This window comes from Pongo abelii, chromosome 21, assembly GCF_028885655.2.
Source record: "Pongo abelii isolate AG06213 chromosome 21, NHGRI_mPonAbe1-v2.0_pri, whole genome shotgun sequence".
Lineage (NCBI taxonomy): Eukaryota > Metazoa > Chordata > Mammalia > Primates > Hominidae > Pongo > Pongo abelii.
The window spans coordinates 60,925,354-60,946,786 of NC_072006.2; the positions used below are offsets into that span (position 1 = coordinate 60,925,354).

Consider the following 21,433-nt stretch of genomic DNA (forward strand, 5'->3'; position numbering starts at 1 on the left):
CACCACAGGAGTCCTTTCACTCATTCCATTTCAAAGGTTCCATATATATTGACTTTTCCTTCTACCACACTAGCAGTTACATTTGTCAATAAATGGATTAAAAAAAAAGGGATGAGGCAGGAGAATCGCTGGAACCCGGGAGGCAGAGGTTGCAGTGAGATCACACCACTGCACTCCAGCCTGGGTGATAGAGCGAGACTCCATCTCAAAAGAAAAAAACAAAAAGGAGAGGCCCGGCACGGTGGCTAACACCTGTAATCTTAGCCCATTGCGAGGCCGAGGCAGGAGGACTGATTGAGGCCAGGAGTTTGAAACCACCCTGGGCTACATAGTGAGACTCCATCTCTATTATTTTAAATTAACAAAAAAGAAAAGGGAGAAAGAATTCATTCATTCTATGCCATTGGAGTTTTGGATACAAATGTGCTAATCAGGGGCTCCCAGATTAGTTGACATGTTCTTTATCCTACTTATTCAAAATGTGGGTATTTTACATGTTACGGTGGCTGATGGCATCTCTGTACATACTTAGGTGCTTGCCTAATAGTGATTTCTATTTTCCTCTCTCCTACATTCTTTATTGATTGGAATTCTGCTGTAGGAAGAGCTGTTCCTTCGCCGATGATTGATGGATGGATTTCTGTATGGACTTACAGGTGGTTTTTTTCGTTGTAGTTATTTTCTGGCTCCACCTTTCCCACCTTTGGCATTAGAAGCTCCTTTGGGTTGGCACTCGTGTTATGTGAGCAAGCCCCTTCCTCTTTTGAGCAATTCCTTACTTTCTGGCAACCCAAGATGCTCCATGCTTATCTGGTTCATTGCCTGCCTTCATCCTGGAATCAGCCACTTCCCCAAGGGGCCAGGTTCCCTTTCTTGGAGAATGGTGACCCGCCCTCCGGCAGCCAGGATCATGACTCATCTTAAAATCCTTCATTTAATTCATCTGCAAAATGTCTCTTGCCACATGAAGAGCAGGCCCACAGGTCCCAGGAATTAGTGCATAGGCATCTCTGGGGCCGGTACCCAGTTGACCAGCGCTGTCACCCTCACAAGCATCAAAGTCACCCAGGGTCCAGGGAAGACCAAGACCATGAGGCAGGAGGCCATGGCTTCTGCGGCTGCAGCAGAAGCAGGAGAGGGAGGCAGGGCAGACAGCAGCCCAGACACCTGGGGCCTCAGGGGAAGGAGGCCCTGCCTCGAAGGCATAGGCGCCCCTCAAGGGTCCCAACCCCGGGCCCTGAAGGGTGGACAGCATCTTCCCGGGAAGAATGTGGTGGCTGGGCATGGTGGCTCATGTCTGTAATCCCAGCACTTTGGGAGGCCGAGGTGAACAGATTACCTGAGGTCAGGAGTTCAAGAGCAGCCTGGCCAACATGGTGAAACCCTGTCTCTATCAAAAATATAAAAATTAGCTGGGCATTGTGGAAGACACCTGTAATCCCAGCTACTCAGGAGGCTGAGGCAGGAGAATCACCTGAATCCAGGAGGTGGAGGTGGCAGTGAGCTGAGATTGCACCACTGCACTCCAGCCTGGGCAACAGAGCTAGACTCTGTCTCAAAAAAATAAATAAATAAAAAGAATGGTTACCCAGGTGCAGTGGTGCTACTTGGGAGGCTAAGGTAGGAGCATCTTTTGGGTCTGGGAGGTCAAGGCTGCAGTGAGCCATGATTGCACCGTGGCACTACAGCCTGGGTGGTGGCGTGAGACCCTGTCTTCAAAATAAAAATAAAAATAATGTTTGGGGGCTGGGCAAAGTGATTCTCACTTGTAATCTTAGCACTATGGGAGATTGGGGAAGGCAGATCACTTGAGCCCAGAGGTTCAAGACCACCCTGCACAACATGGCAAAACCCTCTCTACAAAACAACAACAACAACAAAAACAACAACAACAACAACAAAAATTAGCTGGGCATGGTTGCATGCACCTGTAGTCCCAGCTACTCAGGAGGTTGATGTGGGAGGATCCCTTGAGCCCAGGAAGTGGAGGTTGCAGTGAGCTATGATTGCACCACTGCATTCCAGCCTGGGTGACAGAGCCAGACCTTGTGTCAAAAAAAAAAGTTGGGGTGCTTTAATCCTTAGGAGTAGTCCTAGGGAAACAGAATCTCTCTCTGACTTTCTGTCCTCCTTTCCCTGCCCAGGGTAGGACTCTAATCTGATTGGGAGCCCAAAGACCTCATTCGAGAGGGTCATGCCGCATGCTCTAGAGGAAGGAAAGCTGCACAGAGAGACCAAGAGGAATCTGGACAGGCCCTGATGGGTTCCCCAATCAGTCTGTTAATATGAGATCTTATCGATTTTTGGCCCAATCACGTTTCTTCATGATTGTGCATCATCCCTGTTTAATGAAGCTGCCATTAAAACCCAAAAGAAGGCCCAGCATGGTGGCTCACACCTGTAATCCCAGTACTTTGGGAGGCCGAGGTGGGTGAATCACCTGAGGTCAGGAGTTTGAGACCAACCTGGCCAACGTGGTGAAACTCTGTCTCTACTAAAAATACAAAATAAGCCGAGCTCAGTGGTGCCCGCCTCTAATCCCAGCTACTTGGGAGGCTGAGGCAGGAGAATCGCTTGAACCCAGGAGGTGGAGGTTGCAGTGAGCCGATATTGTGCCATTGCACTACAGCCTGAGTGACAGAGTGAGACCCTATTTCAAAAAAAAAAAGAAAAAAATTATTCTTAGGCTGGATGTGGTGGCTCACACCTGTAATCCCAGCACTTTGGGAGGCCAAGGTAGGCAGATCACGTGAGGTCAGGAGTTCAAGACCACCCCGGCCAACAAGGTGAAACCCTGTCTCTACTAAAAATACAAAAATTAGCGAAGCATGGTGGTGGGTGCCTGTAATCCCAGCTACTTGGGAGGCTGAGGCAGGAGAATTGCTTGAACCCTGGAGGCGGAGGCTGCAGTGAGCTGAGATTGTGCCATTGCACTCCAGTGGGTGACAGAGCAAGACTCCATCTCAAAAATAATAATAATACTAATTAAAAAATAAAAATACAGGCCTGGCATGATGGCTCAATCCTACAATCCCAGCAGTTTGGGAGGCCGAGGCAGGCGAATCATCTGAGGTCAGGAATTTGAGACCAGCCTGGCCAATATGGTGAAACCTCATCTCTACTAAAAACACAAAAATTAGTTGGGTGTGGTGGCGTGCGCCTGTAATCCCAGCTACTCAGGAAGCTGAGGCAGGAGAATCTCTTGAACCCAGGAGGTGGAGGTTGCAGTGAGCCGAGATCGCGCCATTGCACTCCAGCCTGGGCAACAGAGTGAGACTCCATCTCAAAAAAAGAATAAATAAATAAACAAATAATAAATACAAATACGAAAATTAGGCAGGGATGATGGCATGCACCTGTAGTCCCAGCTACTCAGGAGGCTGAGGAGTGAGAATCACTTGAACCTGGGAGGCGGAGCTTGCAGTGAGCTGACGTAGTGCCCCTGCACTCCAGCCTGGGCGACACAGCAAGACTCTGTCTCAAAACAACAACGACAACAAAAATCCACTCAACCACCCACCCACCCACACACCCATCCATCCAACCATCCACCCATCCATCCATCCATCCATTCATCCATCCACCCACCCACTAACCCATCCATCCATCTACCCACCCACCCATCCACCCTCCCACCCATTCACCCATCCATTCAACAACATGCTGAGTATCTACTGTATGCCATTTTGGCAAGGAGCAGGAATGGAGGAGAAAGTCGTAGGCAGGAAAAGGATTCTGGAAAAGTGGTCCAGGCAGACGTCAGGACAAAGGGAAGAGTTTGCTCAAGTTTGTCATGTGGAGGAGCAGAGAGGACGCTGGCAGGGCAGGTGGGAATGGAGGAAGTTGGGTTTGCTGGGTTGATAAGGGCCAGATCAGACATCATTTTACAGAAGGATTCATTGAGCAACTATGGTATATACCACGTGTTCTTTTCTTTTTCCCCTAGACTGCTCAGCAGAATTTATTTATTTTTTTTAGAGACAGAGTCTTGCTCTGTTGCCCAGGTTATAGTGCAATGGCATCATCTGAGCTCACTGCAGCCGCAACTCCTGGGCTCAAGCGATTCTCCTGCCTCAGCCTCCCAAGTAGCTAAGATTACAGGCATGCACCACCACACTTGGCTAATGTGTGTGTGTGTGTGTGTGTGTGTGTGTTTTTAGTGGCGACAGTGTTTCACCATGTTGGTCAGGCTGGTCTCGAACTCCTGACCTCAGATGATCTGCTCACATTGGCCTCCCAAAGTGCTGGGATTACAGGCATGAGCCACTGCCCCTGGCCATAACTTGTAGAACTTCTTTGTCACTCCACAGAGCTCAGTACAATTTAAGGCACAGCGAGGGTGCCCAGCAGACCCTTGATTATTTCCTATGCAGCATAAAGTTCTGCTCCTCGGGAGTAAATCTGCAAATCAGAGCCTTCCTCAGGAAGATAGCTCTACAGATGACCCAGGGGAACAAGTACAAGCCGTGCGTTCCAGCACCCAGGATTTCTTGTTTCATGTCATTTTAAAGAACTCATGGTTTTGGGTATACTGTGGAGTCCTAGGTTCATTCCCAGCCTTGGCCTCAGTTGTCAAGCCAGCTGTTCCTTCTCACTTGGGGGATTCAGCCCCTTCCCATTTTACCCACCAACTCCTAATCGTCTCCCCTGCTCTAGTCAACCATCTTTTTCTGGAAACTCTTCCTGCATAACCTAGTTTAGAGCAGTCCCCTTGTGCTAGTGTCTAAAGCTTCCTGTTCTTATCACAATCATTTTTTCTTTTTTCTTTTTTTTTTTTTTTGAGATGGAGTTTCGCTCTTGTTGCCCAGGCTGGAGTGCAATGGCACGATCTCAGCTCACTGCAACCTCTGCCTCCCAAGTTCAAGCAATTCTTCTGCCTCAGCCTCCCGAGTAGCTGGGATTACAGGCATGCACCACCACGCCCAGCTAATTTTTTTGTATTTTTAGTAGAGACGGGGTTTCTCCATGTTGGCTTGGCTGGTCTCAAACTCTCGACCTTAGGTGATCCGCCCACCTCAGCCTCCCAAGGTGCTGGGATTACAGGCATGAGCCACCGTGCCCGGCCTCTTACCACAATTTTAATCGAACTATATATTCTTTTTTCTTTTCAGAGACACAGTCTCACTCTGTCACCCAGGCTGGAGTAGAGTGTCTAGATCTCAGCTCACTGCAACCTCTGCCTCCCAGGTTCAAACGATTCTCCTGCCTCAGCCTCCCAAGTAGCTGAGACTGCAGGCGTGCATTGCCACACCTGGCTAATTTTTGTGTTTTTAGTAGAGATGGGGTCTCGTTATGTTAGCCAGATTGGTCTGGAACTCCTGACCTCAGGTGATCTGCCCACCCCGGCCTCCCAAAGTGCTGGGATTACAGGTGTGAGCCACTGTGCCTGGCCCAATATATACTCTTTTTTCCTTTTCTGAGCCCTGCTCTGTTGCCCAGACTGGAGTGCAGTGGCGCCATCTAAGCTCACTGTAACCTCTGCTTCCCAGGTTCAAGTGATTCTCCTGTCTCAGCCTCCCAAGTAGCTGGGATTACAGGCACATGCCACCACGCCTGGCTAATTTGTGTATTTTTAGTAGAGATTGGGTTTCACCATGTTGGCCAGGCTGGTCTCAAACTTCTGACCTCGGGTGATCCGCCTATCCTGGCCTCCCACAGTGCTGGGATTATAGGTGTGAGCCACCGGGCCCGGCTCCAAAGTATACTCTTAACCCAAGGCAGGCACACACTGCTGCTGTCAATGATGGTATGTGGTAATAGGGAGTGGTGGGGACTGTGGAGGGAATGTGGCTACAGGATGGATGATTTCACTTGGCTCTAGCAGAAGACTGGTTCTGTGACAGTGTGGGCCCAGTGCTTCCAGAACTCTCATATTTTCTTTTCTTTCTTTTACTTTTTTTTTTTTTTTTTTGAGACAGAGTCTTGCTCTGTTGCCAGGCTGGAGTGCAGTGGCGCGATCTCGGCTCATTGCAACCTCTGCCTCCTGGGTTCAAGCGATTCTCCTGCCTCAGCCTCCCAAGTAGCTGAGACTACAGGCGTGTGCCACCACATCCAGCTAATTTTTGTATTTTTAGTAAAGACGGGGTTTCACCACGTTGGACAGGATGGTCTCGATCTCTTGACCTTGTAATCTGCCCGCCTCAGCCTCCCAAAGTGCTGGGATTACAGGCGTGAGCTACCACGCCTGGCCACACTCTCATATTTTCGAAGGAAGCCGGAAACCTGGACTTTTAAAGTGAAATGCCCACCCCCCACAACATTTAAGTACTGACAAATAATTTTTAGAAACAACGTAAGCCAAACAAAACACATAGGTGGCTCCGAGTTTGTAGGTAGCCTGTGGTTTAATATCTTTCTCTCCCATTTAACTCAGCTCCACGGGGCACATGGCATCTCCCTCTGCTCATCACAATGTCTGGATCAAACAAATGAAAAACAAAAACACGATGGCCTCTCCCAGCAAAAGCTCCAGGGTTGGAAAGAGTCCCCTGGCAGGGAATTGGCACCCCGTCGTGCCCATCCTCTCTCTCTGACTGCCTGCTGGAAATGCCCCCATCTCCCTTTGAGTCCTCCTCCCGGGCGACCCCTGTGACCTGTAACCTCTGTCCTGAAATCATCACAATGGCCAGGGTGGCCTCAGCTCAGGGCCTCTGTGACATCACCAAGGACCTGGCACCAGATGCCCAGTCTCCCAGTTGCGAGGGCAAGCAAACCCATCATGAGCAACTCCCTTCCCCATCCCTGCTCACCATGTGGATGCTGAAATCGTCCCTGGTCCTGCTTCTGTGCCTCACCTGCAGCTATGCCTTTATGTTCTCTTCTCTGAGACAGAAAACTAGCGAACTCCAGGGGAAGGTGCCGTGTGGAGAGCACTTTCGGATTCGGCAGAATCTACCAGAGCACACCCGAGGCTGGCTTGGGAGCAAATGGCTCTGGCTTTTGTTTGTTGTTGTGCTGTTTGTGATACTGAAGTGTCAAAGAGACAGTGAGAAGAATAAGGTAAGGATGGCTCCATTTTTTTACACCATATTGATTCAATCTCAGGAGTCTCAGGGAAACGGATGTTCTAGTGAGTCTAGGCAGCACCGTTGGGTATAATGAACCGACCTCATGGTCCTGGGCAAAGTTGGCAAATTCACTTCCTGATGTATCCTTAGTGAAGACAATAGTCCCTACATCCACAGATATTGGAACAAACAGTGGAAGATGACCTCTAGCTTATTGGCTCAAAGTTCTTCTGGTTAGATGGATTTTTTCAAATGTAGGATAGATTCAAGAACTCAGCCGGGCGCAGTGGTTCATGCCTGTAATCCCATCACTTCGGGAGGCCAGGGCAGGTGGATTGCCTGAGGTCGGTAGTTTGAGACCAGCCTGGCCAACATGGTGAAACCCCATCTCTACTAAAAATACAAAAATTAGCTAGGCGTGGCGGCGTGTGCCTATAATCCCAGCTACTTGGGAGGCTGAGGCAGGAGAATGGCTTGAATCCTGGAGGCAGAGGTTGTGGTGAGCTGAGATCACACTACTGCACTCCAGCCTGGGCAACTGAGTGAGACTCTGTCTCAAAAAAAAGAACTTATGGTGTGTTTTAGAAGGTCAAAATTATTCACAGGACCAAATTCACTGTTCCCCTTGCTTTTTACATGTTTCCTAGTGTTTGACTTACTGCAAATTCCTGAGCTAAATGGAAATGATATCATCCCAACAAAATATGAGACTTCTGTAAGGAGATAAAGGTGTAGGCCGGGCACAGTGGCTTATGCCTGTAATCCCAAAACTTTGGGAGGCCGAGGCAGGCGGATCACTTGAGGTCAGGAGTTTGAGACCGGCCTGGCCAACATGGTGAAACCTCATCTTTACTAAAAATACAGAAATTAGGCCAGGCACAGTGGCTCACCCCTGTAATCCTAGCACTTTGGGAGGCCGAGGCGGGTGAATCACGAGGTCAGGAGTTCGAGACCAGCTGGGCAACATGGTGAAACCCTGTCTCTACTAAAAATACAAAACTTAGCTGGGCGTAGTGGCGGGCGCCTGTAATCCCAGCTACTCGGGAGGCTGAGGCAGGAGAATCACTTGAACCCCGGAGGCAGAGGTGGCAGTGAGCCGAGATGGAGCCACTGCACTCTAGCCCAGGTGACAGTGAGACTCCGTCTCAAAAAAAAAAAAAAGGCTGGGCGCAGTGGCTCACGCCTGTAATCGCAGCACTTTGGGAGGCCGAGGTGGACGGATCACCTGAGGTCAGGAGGTTGAGACCAGCCTGACCAACATGGAGAAAGCCCGTCTCTACTAAAAATACAAAATTAGTCAGGCGTGGTGGTGCATGCCTGTAATCCCAGCTACTCGGGAGGCTGAGGCAGGAGAATCACTTGAACCCGGGAGGTGGAGGTTGCAGTGAGCCAAAATTGCGCCATTGCCCTCCAGCCTGGGCAACAAGAGCAAAACTCAGTCTCAAAAAATATATATACAGAAATTAGCCGGATGTGGTGGCACACACCTGTAATCCCAGCTACTCGGGAGAGTGAGGCAGGAGAATCACTTGAACCTGGGAGGCAGAGGTTGCAGTGAGCTGAGATTGTGCCACTGCACTCCAGCCTGGGCAACAAAGTGAGACTCTGTATAAAAAAAAAAAAATTAGCTGGTATGGTGGTGGGCACCTGTAGTCCCAGCTACTTGGGAGGCTGAGGCACAAGAGTTGCTTGAACCCCGGCCCAGGGTGGTGGCTCATGCCTGTAATCCCAGTACTTTGGGAAGCCGAGGCGGGTGGATCACCTGAGGTCAGGAGTTCAAGACCAGCCTGGCAAGCATGATAAAACCCTGTCTCTACAAAAATACAAAAATTAGCCGGGCATGATGGCGGATGCCTGTAATCCCAGCTACTCGGGAGGCTGAGGCAGGAGAATCGCTGGAACCCAGGAGGCAGAGGTTGCAGTGAACCGAGTTCATGCCACTGCACTCCAGCCTGGGCGACAGGGCAAGACTCTGTCTCACAAAAAAAAAAAAAAGAATTGCTTGAACCCAGGAAGCGGAGGTTGAGGCGAGCCAAGATCACACCAGCCTGGGTGACAGAGTGAAACTGTGTCTCAAAAAAACAAACAAAAAAAGAGATGAAGGTGTAAAGTAATAACAGCTGGGCCTCAAAGTGACCATGAACATTCTTTCAAGTAGAAGGAGAAAGGGAAAGAAAGCGTGTTCTCCCCTAGAAAGACCCAGCATTTCATGATCCTGTGCCCAAACTGATTAGAGGAAGGGTTGGCAAACTTTTTCTGTAAAGGGCCAGAGAGTGAATATTTACAGCTTTGTGGGCAGTATGGTCTTCCTTGCAACTACTCAAGTCTGCTGTTGTAACATGAAGCAGCCTTAAACAATATAGAAATGAGTGAGCATGACCGTGTGCCAATAAAACTTTATTTACAAAAACAGGTGGAGGGCCAAATTTGTCCATAGTCTGCCAATGCCTGCACTCGAGCAATGCTAGAACCATCTTTTCTTAAATGAGCCCAACTCTCTTGGAACTGTGTCAAAACCAGCAAAGTCCGTGATATTATTGACGTTGAATATCTTTCTCGACAGGAGCAGAGTCCTTCTGGCCTTCGAGGCTTCCCATTTCGCACTCCACTAAAGAAAAATCAAAATGCTTATCTTTACAAAGACTGTGTATTCAATACCTTAAACGAACTTGAGGTGGAGCTTTTGAAATCTGTGTCCAAAGTGCGGAATCTTAAAGGTGCCATGGCAACAGGCAGTGGCAGTAACCTCAGGCTTCGAAGGTCAGAGATGCCTGCAGATCCATACCATGTCACGATCTATGAAATGCGGGGAGAAGAAAGCTATAGCTGAATGGATTTGTGTGTCAGGAGAGAAAAAAATTGAGTGTTGACAAACTGTATGCAAACTAATAAAACTATTCTGAAGAAAAGAACTTCCACGTTTGAGATCTTGCTTCTTTTCTTTTTTGCACTAGAAGAAAAAGTGAATGTGAGACCAGTAGCCATAGCAGTGATGGTTTTGTTTTTGCCTCTCTCACATCGTCTAGAGCTGTGGGTGGTGAGAAGAGCACCGAAAGCTACATAATAGTACGTGATGAGCTCGTGCTTCCGTGCAATGGCCGCGGGTGGATGTTGGAGCTAGGGAAATCTGGGATAAGATGCTGACGTCATTTCCATACAAACTCTCGCTCTCTATAGTATCTATTTGTGCAAGATACAGAACTGCTTTTTATCTTTGATATATTACAAAAGACGGCATTAATGATAGTTTTAAAATGGTAAAATGATTCAGTTAGGAGGGGTGTATTCTAGAGTTATCTGATTGTCTCACCACAGGAGTCCTTTCACTCATTCCATTTCAAAGGTTCCATGCATTGACTTTTCCTTCTACCAAACTGGCAGTTACATTTGTCAATAGTTGGATTAAGAAAAAGGGAAAGGCCGGGCATGGTGGCTCACACCTGTAATCTTAGCACTTTGGGAGGCCAAGGCGGGAGGATTGCTTGAGTCCAGGAGTTTGAAACCACCCTGGGCAACATAGTGAGATTCCTTCTCTATTATTTTTAAATTAGAAAAAAAAAAGGGGGAAAAACAATTCATCCTTTCTATATCATTGGGGTTTTGGATACAGATGTGCTAACCAGGGGCTCCCCAGTCAGTTGATATGTACTTTATCATACTTATTTAAAATGTGGATAGTTTACATGTTAGTATGGCTGACTCTGCACACAGTTAGGGCTGTAAAGCTCCTACTGACCCCTGAGCCCATCTTCCCTCATTTAAAAGGCCAACCTATGGCCGGGCTCGGTGGCTCAAGCCTGTAATCCTAGCACTTTGGGAGGCTGAGGCGGGCAGATCATGAGGTCAAGAGATTGAGACCATCCTGGCCAATGTGGTGAAACCCCGTCTTTACTAAAAATACAAAAATTAGCTGGGTGTGGTGGCGGGTGCCTGTAGTCCCAGCTGCTTGGGAGGCTGAGGCAGGAGAATTGCTTGAACCCAGGAGGCGGAGGTTGCAGTGAGCCGAGATCGTGCCACTACACTCCAGCCTGGCGACAGAGCAAGACTCCATCTCAAAAAAATAATAAATAAATAAATAAATAAATAAATAAATAAATAAATAAATGGCCAACCTGATGGTTTTGTAGACACACTTGTGCTTGGCTGGAGAGAACAGTTAGCTGTGGGACACCATGGAAATTCCTTTATTTCACTTCAGTCCAAAATTTTGGTGCCTGACAGAGAAGTCCTGAATCTCTGCCACCTTCCTTTATTTGTCCACTCCCATTATTTGCACAAAGCTTTCAGCATCCTCCCTGCACGGGTGATTTTCTCCATGTGTAGGAGGTGGACCTCTTGTAAAAGGTCCTTGAACATTTTGCTTTTTGCCTTAACTCTCAGCTTTCAATACAGGGGAAATGGAAGGAGCCAAGATTACTCCTTTTGCCTTCCAGATTATTTATGAGTGTTTTCAAGCAAACTGGAGTATGTCAGTTATTGTCACAGCCCACTCTGAAGAAATCCAGATAACAAAAAAATTGGTTTTAACCAGTAATCTCAAGATGGGGCAGGTTTTAGATTGTCTTCATTTAACCAGTAGATAGTAGATCTGTGATCAGCAAGCTACAGCTCACAGGCCAAATTTGGCCACCTGCCTATATTTGTACAGCCTTGTGAACTAATAATGATTTTTATATTTTTTCGTGCTTAAAAATATCAGGCAGGGTGTGGTGGTGTGCACCTAGAGTACCAGCTACTCTGGAGGATGAGGCAGGAGGATTGCTTGAGCCCAGGAGTCTGAGTTCAGCCTGAGCAACATAGTGAGACCCTGTCGCTGTGTGTGTGTATATATATATGGCGACAAATATGTATATATATATATTTGATGACATGAAAATTACATAAAATCCAACCTTTAGCACCCATGAAGTTTTATTGGAACACAGGCACACTCATTAATTTACATATTATCTATGGCTGCTTTTGTGCCACAAAATTTCCACGTTGTCTATGGCTCTAGCTTTTGTGCTTACAATAGCAGGCTTGAATTATTGCAACAGAAACCAATATGGCCCACAAATATTTACTAACTGGCCCTTTACAGGATAAGTTTGCCAACCCCTAATTTATGCTAATCTCATATGTTAACAAGCAGAAGCTGGGCGCAGTGGCTCACATCTGGAATCCCAGTACTTTGGTAGGCTGAGGTGGGCAGATCACTTGAGGTCAGGAGTTCGAGACCAGCCCAGCCAACATGGGGAAACCTCGTCTCTACTAAAAATACACAATTAGTTAGGCATGGTGGTGGGTGCCTGTAATCCCAGACTACTTGGGAGGTTGAGGCAGGAGAATCACTTGAACCTGGGAGGTGGAGGTTGCAGTGAGCCGAGATCGCACCATTGCACACCAGCCTAGGCAAGAGAGCGAGACTCCATCTCAAAACAAAATAAAACAAAAACCAGGAAATGTATTCATTAGTAGATATATTCATCTTCACAAACATACTTGTCTGGAAGACAAAATATAATTTTATAAATTTATTTTTATTTTTATTTTTTGAGACAGGGTCTCCCTCTGTCACCCAGGTTGGAGTGCAGTGGCATGAATGATAATGGCTCACTGCAGCCTCAACCTCCCAGGCTCAAGCGATCCTCCCACCTCAGTTTTTCCTTTTTTTATTTTTTTTGAGACAGAGTCTCGCTCTTGTTGCCCAGGCTGGAGTGCAGTGGCGTGATCGTGGCTCACTGCAACCTCTGCCTCCTGGGTTCAAACGATTCTCCTGCCTCAGCCTCCTAAGTAGCTGGGATTACAGGCACCTGCCACCACGCCCGGCTAATTTTTGTACTTTCAGTAGAGATAGGGTTTCGCCATGTTGCCCAGCCTGGTCTCTAACTCCTGACCTCAGGTGATCCGCCGCCTCAGCCTCCTAAAGTGCTGGGATTACAGGTGTGAGCCACTGTGCCCGGCCCCACCTCAGCCTTTCTAGTTGCTGGGACCACATGCGTGCACCACCTTGCCAGGCTAATATCTTTAAGGTATTTTTTGTAGAGTCTGTTGCCCAGGCTGGTCTTGAACTCCCAAGCTCAAGTGATCCTCCTGCTCAGTCTCCCAAAGTGCTGGGATTACAGGTATGAGCTACCACACCCAGCCTATAAACCGTATTTTTGTGTATAGCTCCATCCAGGGCACTAGCAACTAAAGATGGGGATCCTCCGAAAGGGGAAATTGTCAAAACTCCTTAGAGCAAGTGCACCAAGGATGTAAATTAGAACAAAATCTGCTGTACATTTGGATTTAACAATTCCTCAAAAATGGTATCCTCCATGTCTTTGGCCTAGCTTAATACACACTGTGCAGACCACAGTTTTGCCTAGAAAATAGTGTTTTCTCAATCCAGTCAATTTCATGCAATATTTTCACGCTAAAATGCATTAGATGTATTTTTGGAGCCATATCTTAAAGTTACTCAACTCTGCTGTTATAGCATAAACTCAAATTCTATTACCACACCCTGTGGTTTAAAAAGAGAAATTGAGGCCTGGCGTGGTGTCTCATGCCGGTAATCCCAGCACTTTGGGAGACCGAGGCAGGAGTATCCCTTGAGTCTAGGAGTTCAAGACACTCCTGGGCAACATGGTGATACCCTAACTCTAAAAAAATATACAGAATAGTCTGGATAATGGAGCCTTGGGAGAAAAAGTTTTAAAAAAATAAAAAGAAAAGAAAAACAAGCAAACAAAGAAAACTGGTCGAGCATGGGGGTGCGTGCCTGTGGTCTCAGCTACTAGGGATGCTGAGGTGGGAGGATCACTTGAGCCCGGGAAGTAGAGGCTGCAGTGAGCCGTGATACCACCACTGCAGTCCAGGCTGGGTGACAGAGTGAGACCCTGTCTCAAAAAAAAAAAAAAAAAAAAAGACCAGGTGCAGTGGCTCGTGCCTGTAATCCCAACACTTTGGGAAGCGGAGGTGGGTGGATCACCTGAGGTCAGGACTTCAAGACCAGCCTGGCCAACATGATGAAACCCTGTCTCTACTAAAAATCCAAAAATTAGCTGAACATGGTGGTGTGCATCTGTAGTCCCAGCTACTCAGGAGGCTAAGCCAGGAGAATCACTTGACTAGGGAGGTGGAGGTTGCAGTGAGCCGAGACGATGTCACTGTCCTCCAGCCTGAGCAACAGAGTGAGACTCCATCTCAAAAAAAAATAAAAATTTAAAAATTTAAAAAACAAAAGAAAATGAAAAATAAAAAGAGAAGCTGATACATAAATGATAACTGCTGATCACTGTAGTTGCCTAAATCTTAAAGTGTTTATCAGAGCAGGTTGACAGCTCAGACTGTCTGCAGAATGCATTCCCTTGCTGCTGTAGTACTCATGGCATTTTGCATCTTCAAAGCCAATAAGGACAGTAAGATTCTAGAGCGAATCACTAGCACAACAGGGGCCTCACAATGTGATGTCATCATGGGAGCCATGGGCATCAGCTCTGCCATGCTCTACTGGGTGGAAACAAGTCACTCACGGGTGTGAATACCAGGAGTGGGACCCAGCTGCAAAGAGGCTGCTCCAGCATGAGGTGATGGAGGCATCATGCTGGTGCTAACAAAAAATTGAGCATTAGGCAGGGGACATGGCCACTGGACACGGCCTTGTTCATGAACCTGGATGCGGGTGGTGGGCTAAATTCTAAGATGGTCCCAAGAGGCACTCACCTTTTGGTTTTTGGGGGGTTTTTTGTTTGTTTGTTTTTGCTTTTGAGACGGAGTTTTGCTCTTGTCACCCAGGGTGGAGTGCAATGGCACAATCTTGGCTCACCACAACCTCCTCCTCCCGGGTTCAAGCAATTCTCCTGCCTCAGCCCCCGGAATAGCTGGGATTACAGGCATGCGCCACCACACCCGGCTAATTCTGTATTTTTAGTAGAGGCGGGGTTTCTCCATGTTGGTCAGGCTGGTCTCAAACTCCCGACCTCAGATGATCCACCCGCCTCGGCCTCCCAAAGTGCTGGGATTACAGGCGTGAGCCACTGCCTCCGGCTGGCACTCACCTTTTGTAATCTTTCCCTTGAGTGTGGTGGGAGCTGTGAAGACGATGACATTGTCTTACGTAAGACCTCATAGTAGCCACGAGACTTCCCTGGCGGCCTGAAGATGGAAGCTGCGGTATTGTGAGACCACGGGGGTTCCATGATAGGGACATGAGGGATAGGGACATGAGGGTTGCCGCTAGGACCCGAAAGAGAGCCCAGACAACAGCTGGGAAGAAAGCATGGACTTCAGTCCTACAGCTGTAGAAATGAATTCCACCAACAACCAGTGGCTTGGAAGAGGGAGCCTGAGCTTCAGATGGTAGAGCAGCCATGACCGATACCTGATTTCTGCCTGGTGGGACCCTAAGCAGAGACCCCGCCAGCCTTACATGTACTCCTGACCCACAAAAACTGTGTGATAAGTGGGGGTTGTTGTAAGCCACTACACATATGGCAAAGTTTTTACACAGCAATTAAAAATGAATACATCATGTATACACACACAAACACACAAAATGTTTCCATCTGCCACTTCTGATACCACAGCTGACACGTCCACCTTGCCCTTTGACCTCGTCACTGGGTCTCTGAACCAGGGAAATGAGACCAAAGAAACAGCAGCCATTGATCAAGAATGACAACACCCAGTCCCTTGAAAGCAGAGGCTATGAACTATTGGCTCAGACACCAAACCTCCCCTGCCCATACCATGTTTGTTTGGCCCACAGTAATTTTTCTTAACTTTTTCTTTTGAAATAATAATAGGTTCACAGGAAGTTGCAAAGGTGGCACTGAGAGGTCCCGTGTGCTCTTCACCCAGTTTCCTCCTGTGGTTGCATCTTAGGTAAGTCAATCCCAAAACCAGGGAGTTGACACGGAGCAACGTGTGCTTGCAGAACTCTGGGCTGTTTTATCCCCCGCATGGATTCTGGTAATCACCACCAACAACAAGATACAGAAGGGCTGGGCGTGGTGGTGCACGCCTCCCAGCACTTTGGGAGGCCTAGACGGGAAGATCTCTTAAGCCCAGGAGTTTGAGACCAGCCTGGGTAAGTGAGACCCTGTCTTTACAAAAAATACAAAAATTATCTGGGCATGGTGGCTTGCACCTGTAGTCCTAGCTATTCAGGAAGCTGTGCGGGAGGATTGCTTGAGCCTGGGAGGTCGAGGCTGCAGTGAGCTGAGATTGCACCGCTGCACTCCAGCCTGGGCAACAGAGTGAGACCCTGTCTCAAAATTTTTTTAAAAAAACGATCTTTATGTTAGGGCTATGTAAAAGCAAAGAAGGAAAAAAAGATACAGAAGTGTCCTGTCACCACAGGGATTTCTGTGCACCAAGCTGCCGTCTCCCACCATCCCTAACCCCTGGCAACCACTAATCTCCATCTCCATCATTTTGTTGTGAGAGTGTTCTATAAGTGGAATCATACAGTCTGCGACCTTTTGAGAGGGGCTCTTTTCACTTAGCCTAACTCCCTTGAGGTCCCTGGCTGTTACCCACACCATGAGTTCAAGCCTTTCTGTCACTGAGTACCACGTGCCCCACTTTGTTGAACCATCCCCTTATGGAGGGACACGTGGGTTGTTTCAAAAAGCTTTGGTATTATAAACAGCTGCTATGGAGAATCACGCACAGGCTCTCGTGTGGACACGAGTGTTCATGACTCTGGGATAAATGCCCAGAAGTACAATTTCTGGATCATGGAGTAAGTGCATTTCAGCCTACGGTAATTTTTTTGAAAGTTTGAATTAGAGGCTGATGGAGTCTGGCTCTGTGTCCCCACCCAAATCTCATCTTGAATTGTAATCCAAACTGTAATCCCCACGTGTTGGGGGACAGAGCTTGTGGGAGGTGATTGAATCATGGGGGTGCTTCCCCAGGGCTGTTCTCATGGTATTGACTGCGTTCTCATGAGACCTGATGGTTTCGTGAGGGCTTTTCTCCCCTTTGCTCTGCACTTCTGCCATTCTCTTCCTTGCTGTCACCATGTGAAGAAGGATGCGTTTGCTTCCCCTTCTGCCATGATTGTAAGTTTCCTGAGGCCTCCCCAGCCCTGTGGAACAGTGAGTCAATTAAACTTCTTTCCTTTATAAATTACCCAGTTTTGGGTATTTCTTTATAGCAGCATGAGAATGGACTAATACAGTGGCCAACATTTTACAATGAAATTTCACATTATATTCTAATATATTCTAATGGGAGAGATAGACAGCAAACCATAAGTACCGATAATATGCAAATAATCATAATGAGGGATGTATCACAATGGATTTAAACCCTTTGTAGTTTCCCACTGTGCTCACAGTGGTGTTCAATCCCACCCCCCTGGCCTGCAGGTGCCCACAGGTCCTGGTCCGCTCCTAGCTCTGTGAATAGTCCCCTCCCAGCTCTGTGAATAGTCCCCTCCCAGCTGCATGTGCCAAGCTCATTTCTTCCTCAGGGACTTTGCACAGGCTTCCTTCCCTGGCATGTTTCCTCCAGATACCACATTGCTGGCTACTAGGCTTGTGACTATGGTCTTTGCTCAGAGGTCACCCCTCAGGGTGGCTCTCCCTGGCCACCCAGCTAACGAGGCCCCTCCCATCTCTCTTATCACATCCTCCGACTTTCTTTTTTTCTTTTTCTTTCTTTTTTTTTTCTTTTTGTAGTACCTATTACTATGGGACATTATGCTTTCTGTTAACCTGTTTCTTGTTTCTGCCTTCTCCCCATAGACAGGGACTGTGATATTGTAATTCATAATCAGAAATAAATATTTGGTCTTCATCCCTCCCCATGTCCTGGCATCCAACTCCTAAACCCCCTGGAATTTCCAAAGTGATGTCTGGTGGCTAAGGGCACTTGGACAGCCTCAGGATTTGAGGCTGTGATTGGAGGGTTGGACCTTCCAGTCCCACCCTTCAACCTCCGGGGAAGAGAGAGGGGCTGAAGGTTCAGTTGATCACCATTGACCAGTGATGTATCAATAATGCCTATGTAATAAAGCCTCCACAAAAACCCAAGGGACAGTGTGTGAGGAACCTCTGGATAGCTGAGCATCTGGAGGTTCCTGGAAGGTGGCGCTCCTGGGGAGGACATGGAGGCTCTGCACCTCTTCCTCCTCGCCTTGCCCTGTGTACCTCTTCCGGCTGGCTGATCATCTGTATCCCTTGCAATATCCTTTACAATAAAAAAACATGGCGGCCGGGAGCGGTGGCTCACGCCTGTAATCCCAGCACTTCGGGAGGCCAAGGCGGGCGGATCACGAGGTCAGGAGATCGAGACCATCCTGGCTAACACAGTGAAACCCTGTCTCTACTAAAAACACAAAAAATTAGCCCGGCGTGGTGGCGGGTGCCTGTAGCCCCAGCTACTCGGGAGGCTGAGGCAGGAGAATCACTTGAACCCGAGAGGCAGAGGTTGCAGTGAGCCGAGACTGCACCACTGCACTCCAGCCTGGGCAACAGAGCGAGACTCCATCTCAAACAAACAAACAAAAAAACATGACGAAAGTGTCTCCCTGAGTTCTGTGAGCCATGGTGGCAAATGAATCAAGCCAGAAAAGCAGTTCATGAAAACTCTCAATCTCTACCCGGTTGGTTAGAGATTCACCCTGGGACTTGTGGGTGTCGCCTGAAGTGGGAGGCAGTCTTGTGGACTGAGCCTTCGTCCTGTGGGATCTGATGCTATCTCCAGGTAGGTAGTGTCAGAATTTAATTGGAGGACCCCCAGCTGGTGTCTGCTGGGGAATTGCTTGATGTGTAGGAAACACCCCCACTGACACACACATATACATTATAGTAACCAGAGGTAGAATGTGGTGAGTGTGAGAGCATGAACAATGGTTTTGTTTCTCGTCTTTTTTTTTATTATTATTATTTTAATTTATTTTTTTGAGACAGAGTCTCACTCTGTTGCCCAGGCTGGAGTGCAGTGGCGCCATCTGGGCTCACTGCAATCTCCGCCTCCTGGGTTCAAGTGATTCTCCTGCCTCAGCCTCCTGAGTAGCTGGGATTACGAGTGTGCACCACCACGCCTGGCTAATTTTTGTATTTGTAGTAGAGACAAGGTTTCGCTATGTTGGCCAGGCCAGTCTTGAACTCCTGACCTCAAGTGATCTGCCCACTTCGACCTCCTAAAGTGCTGAGATTACAGGCATGAGCCAACGCACCTGGCTTCTCTTGTCTTTCACAGAACGGTGTCTATTGTGTTTATTGCCATATTTTCAGCATCTGGGACAGGGCTTGGCATGTAACAGGTACTCAGTATAAAGTTTTAATTTTTGTTGTTGTTTTTTGTTTGTTTGCTTGCTTGCTTTTGAGTCAGAGTCTGGCTCTGTCTCCCAGGCTGGAGTGCAGTAGTTCAATCTCAGCTCACTGCAACCTGCTCCTCCCGGGTTCAAGGATCCTCCCGTCTCAGCCTCCCAAGTAGCTGGGATTACAGGCACATGCCATCACGCCCGGCTAGTTTTTGTATTTTTAGTAGAAACAGGGTTTCACCATATTGGTCAGGCTGGTCTCGAACTCCTGACCTCAGGTGATCCACCTGCCTTGGCCTCTCAAAGAACTGGGATTACAGGCGTGAGCCACTGCGCCCGGCTGAGTTTTAAAAACTGTCAGACTTACGGAAAGGTTGCAATAGTGCAGAGTTCCTGTGCTCCTCTCACCCAGCTGTCTCTGAACTTAACATCCTACACAACAATTGTACACAAGTACAATTGTGAAAACCAAGAAATGTGATATTGGTACAGCACTGTTAACAATTTTATTTGAATTTCCTTCATGAATAAAATTCACTCCATGAATGTGCTCTTTCTGTTCCAGAACCAGCACCCAGAATGCATTGACATATCCCTCCTTAGTCTCCTCCAGCCTGCAACAGTCCTCAGTCTTCACTCGTCTTTTATGACCTTGATAGTGATCAGTTGTTTGGTACAGTGGAACCTTGAGCAACACAGAAGTTAAAGGTACCCCTAGCCCCATGCTGTCGAAAACCCATGTTTAACATTTGTTTTTGTTTTTGTTCTGGAGGCAGTCTTGCTCTGTCATTCAGTCTAGAGTTTAGTGGCGCGATCTCGTCTCACTACAACCTCTGCCTCCCGGGTTCAAGCAATTCTCTTACCTCTGCCTCCCAAGTAGCTGGGATTACAGGCATGCACCACCACACTTGGCTAATTTTTGTATTTTTTGGTAGAGATGGGGTTTCATCGTGTTGCACAGGCTGGCCTCAAACTCCTGAGCTCAGGCAATCCACCCTCCTTGGCTTCCCAAAGTGCTAGGATTACAGGTGTGAGCCACCACACCCGACCACCGTGTTTAACATTTGGTTTTTGTTGTTTCTGAGACAGAGTCTTGCTCTGTTACCCAAGCTGGAATGCTGTGGTGTGATCTCAGCTCACGGCAGCCTCAAGCTCCTGGGCTCGAATGATCCTCCCACCTCAGTTTCCTGAATAGCTGGGACTACAGGCATGCACCACCACACCCAGCTACTTTTTCAAAATTTTTTGTAGAAACAGGGTCTCATTATGTTGCCCAAGCTACTTTTGAACGCCTAGGCTCAAGTGATCCTCCCACCTCAGCATCCCAAAGTGCTGGGGTTATAAGCGTGAGCCACTACGCTTGGCCCATGTTTAACATTGGACTCCCCAAAAACATAACTACTAATAGCCTGCTACTGACTGCCTTACTGATAACATAAACAGTTGATTAATACATATTTTGTATATTATATGGATTATATACAGTCTTCTTACAATAAATTAAGCTATAGAAAAAAATTATTCATAAATCAAAGAAAAAAATACATTTACTATTCACAAAGTGAAAGTGGATCATCATGAAGGTCTTCGTCCTCGTCATCTTCACATTGAGTTGGCTGAGGAGGGAGAGGAAGAGAAGGGGTTGGTCTTGCTGTCTCGGGTGTGGTGGAGAAGGAAGAAAATCTGAGCATAGGTGAACCCGCAGTTCAAACATGTGTGGTTCAACACTCAATTGTACAATGAAGAACAGCGATCGGCTGTTTGGTAGAATGTCCCTTGATGTGGGTTTGAAGGGTGTTTTCTCATGATGGGAACGCGGTTGTGCATGTGTGGCAGTGATGCTGGGGAAGTGCTGTGGTGGCCTTCTCAGTGCCTTGGACCAGGGGTTTGTGTTGTGTTTGTGCCCCTCACAGTGGACATCAGCTGTGCTCATTGGACGATACTGGTGTTCACTGGGCTATGATGGGTGTCTGCTCTGGAAGGGTATTTTCCCCGTTGTTGTTAATAAATGCATTAGGGGAACTACTTTGAATTTGCACCAATCCTGCCTCCTTAGCCTTCCATCCACTAAGCTGAGCATGCATCGGTGGGCCTTGGCTGCAACAATTATTTCCGCAGGGTTTGGTCCTTGCCTAATGGTGATTTCAATTTTCCTCTCCTACATTTTTTATTGATTGGA

The 21,433-nt window shown here is 47.7% G+C and overlaps 1 protein-coding gene across 1 annotated transcript; it reads left to right on the plus strand.

The window, feature by feature from the left end:
• Positions 1-6,317: 6,317 nt before the first annotated feature.
• On the plus strand, positions 6,318-9,919 carry LOC100936225 (protein FAM209B). The gene is made up of 2 exons (XM_024238645.2): positions 6,318-6,999; positions 9,571-9,919. The coding sequence occupies exons 1-2, from the start codon at positions 6,547-6,549 to the stop codon at positions 9,835-9,837; spliced, it is 720 nt and encodes a 239-aa protein (XP_024094413.2). The 5' UTR covers positions 6,318-6,546; the 3' UTR covers positions 9,838-9,919.
• Positions 9,920-21,433: the final 11,514 nt, after the last annotated feature.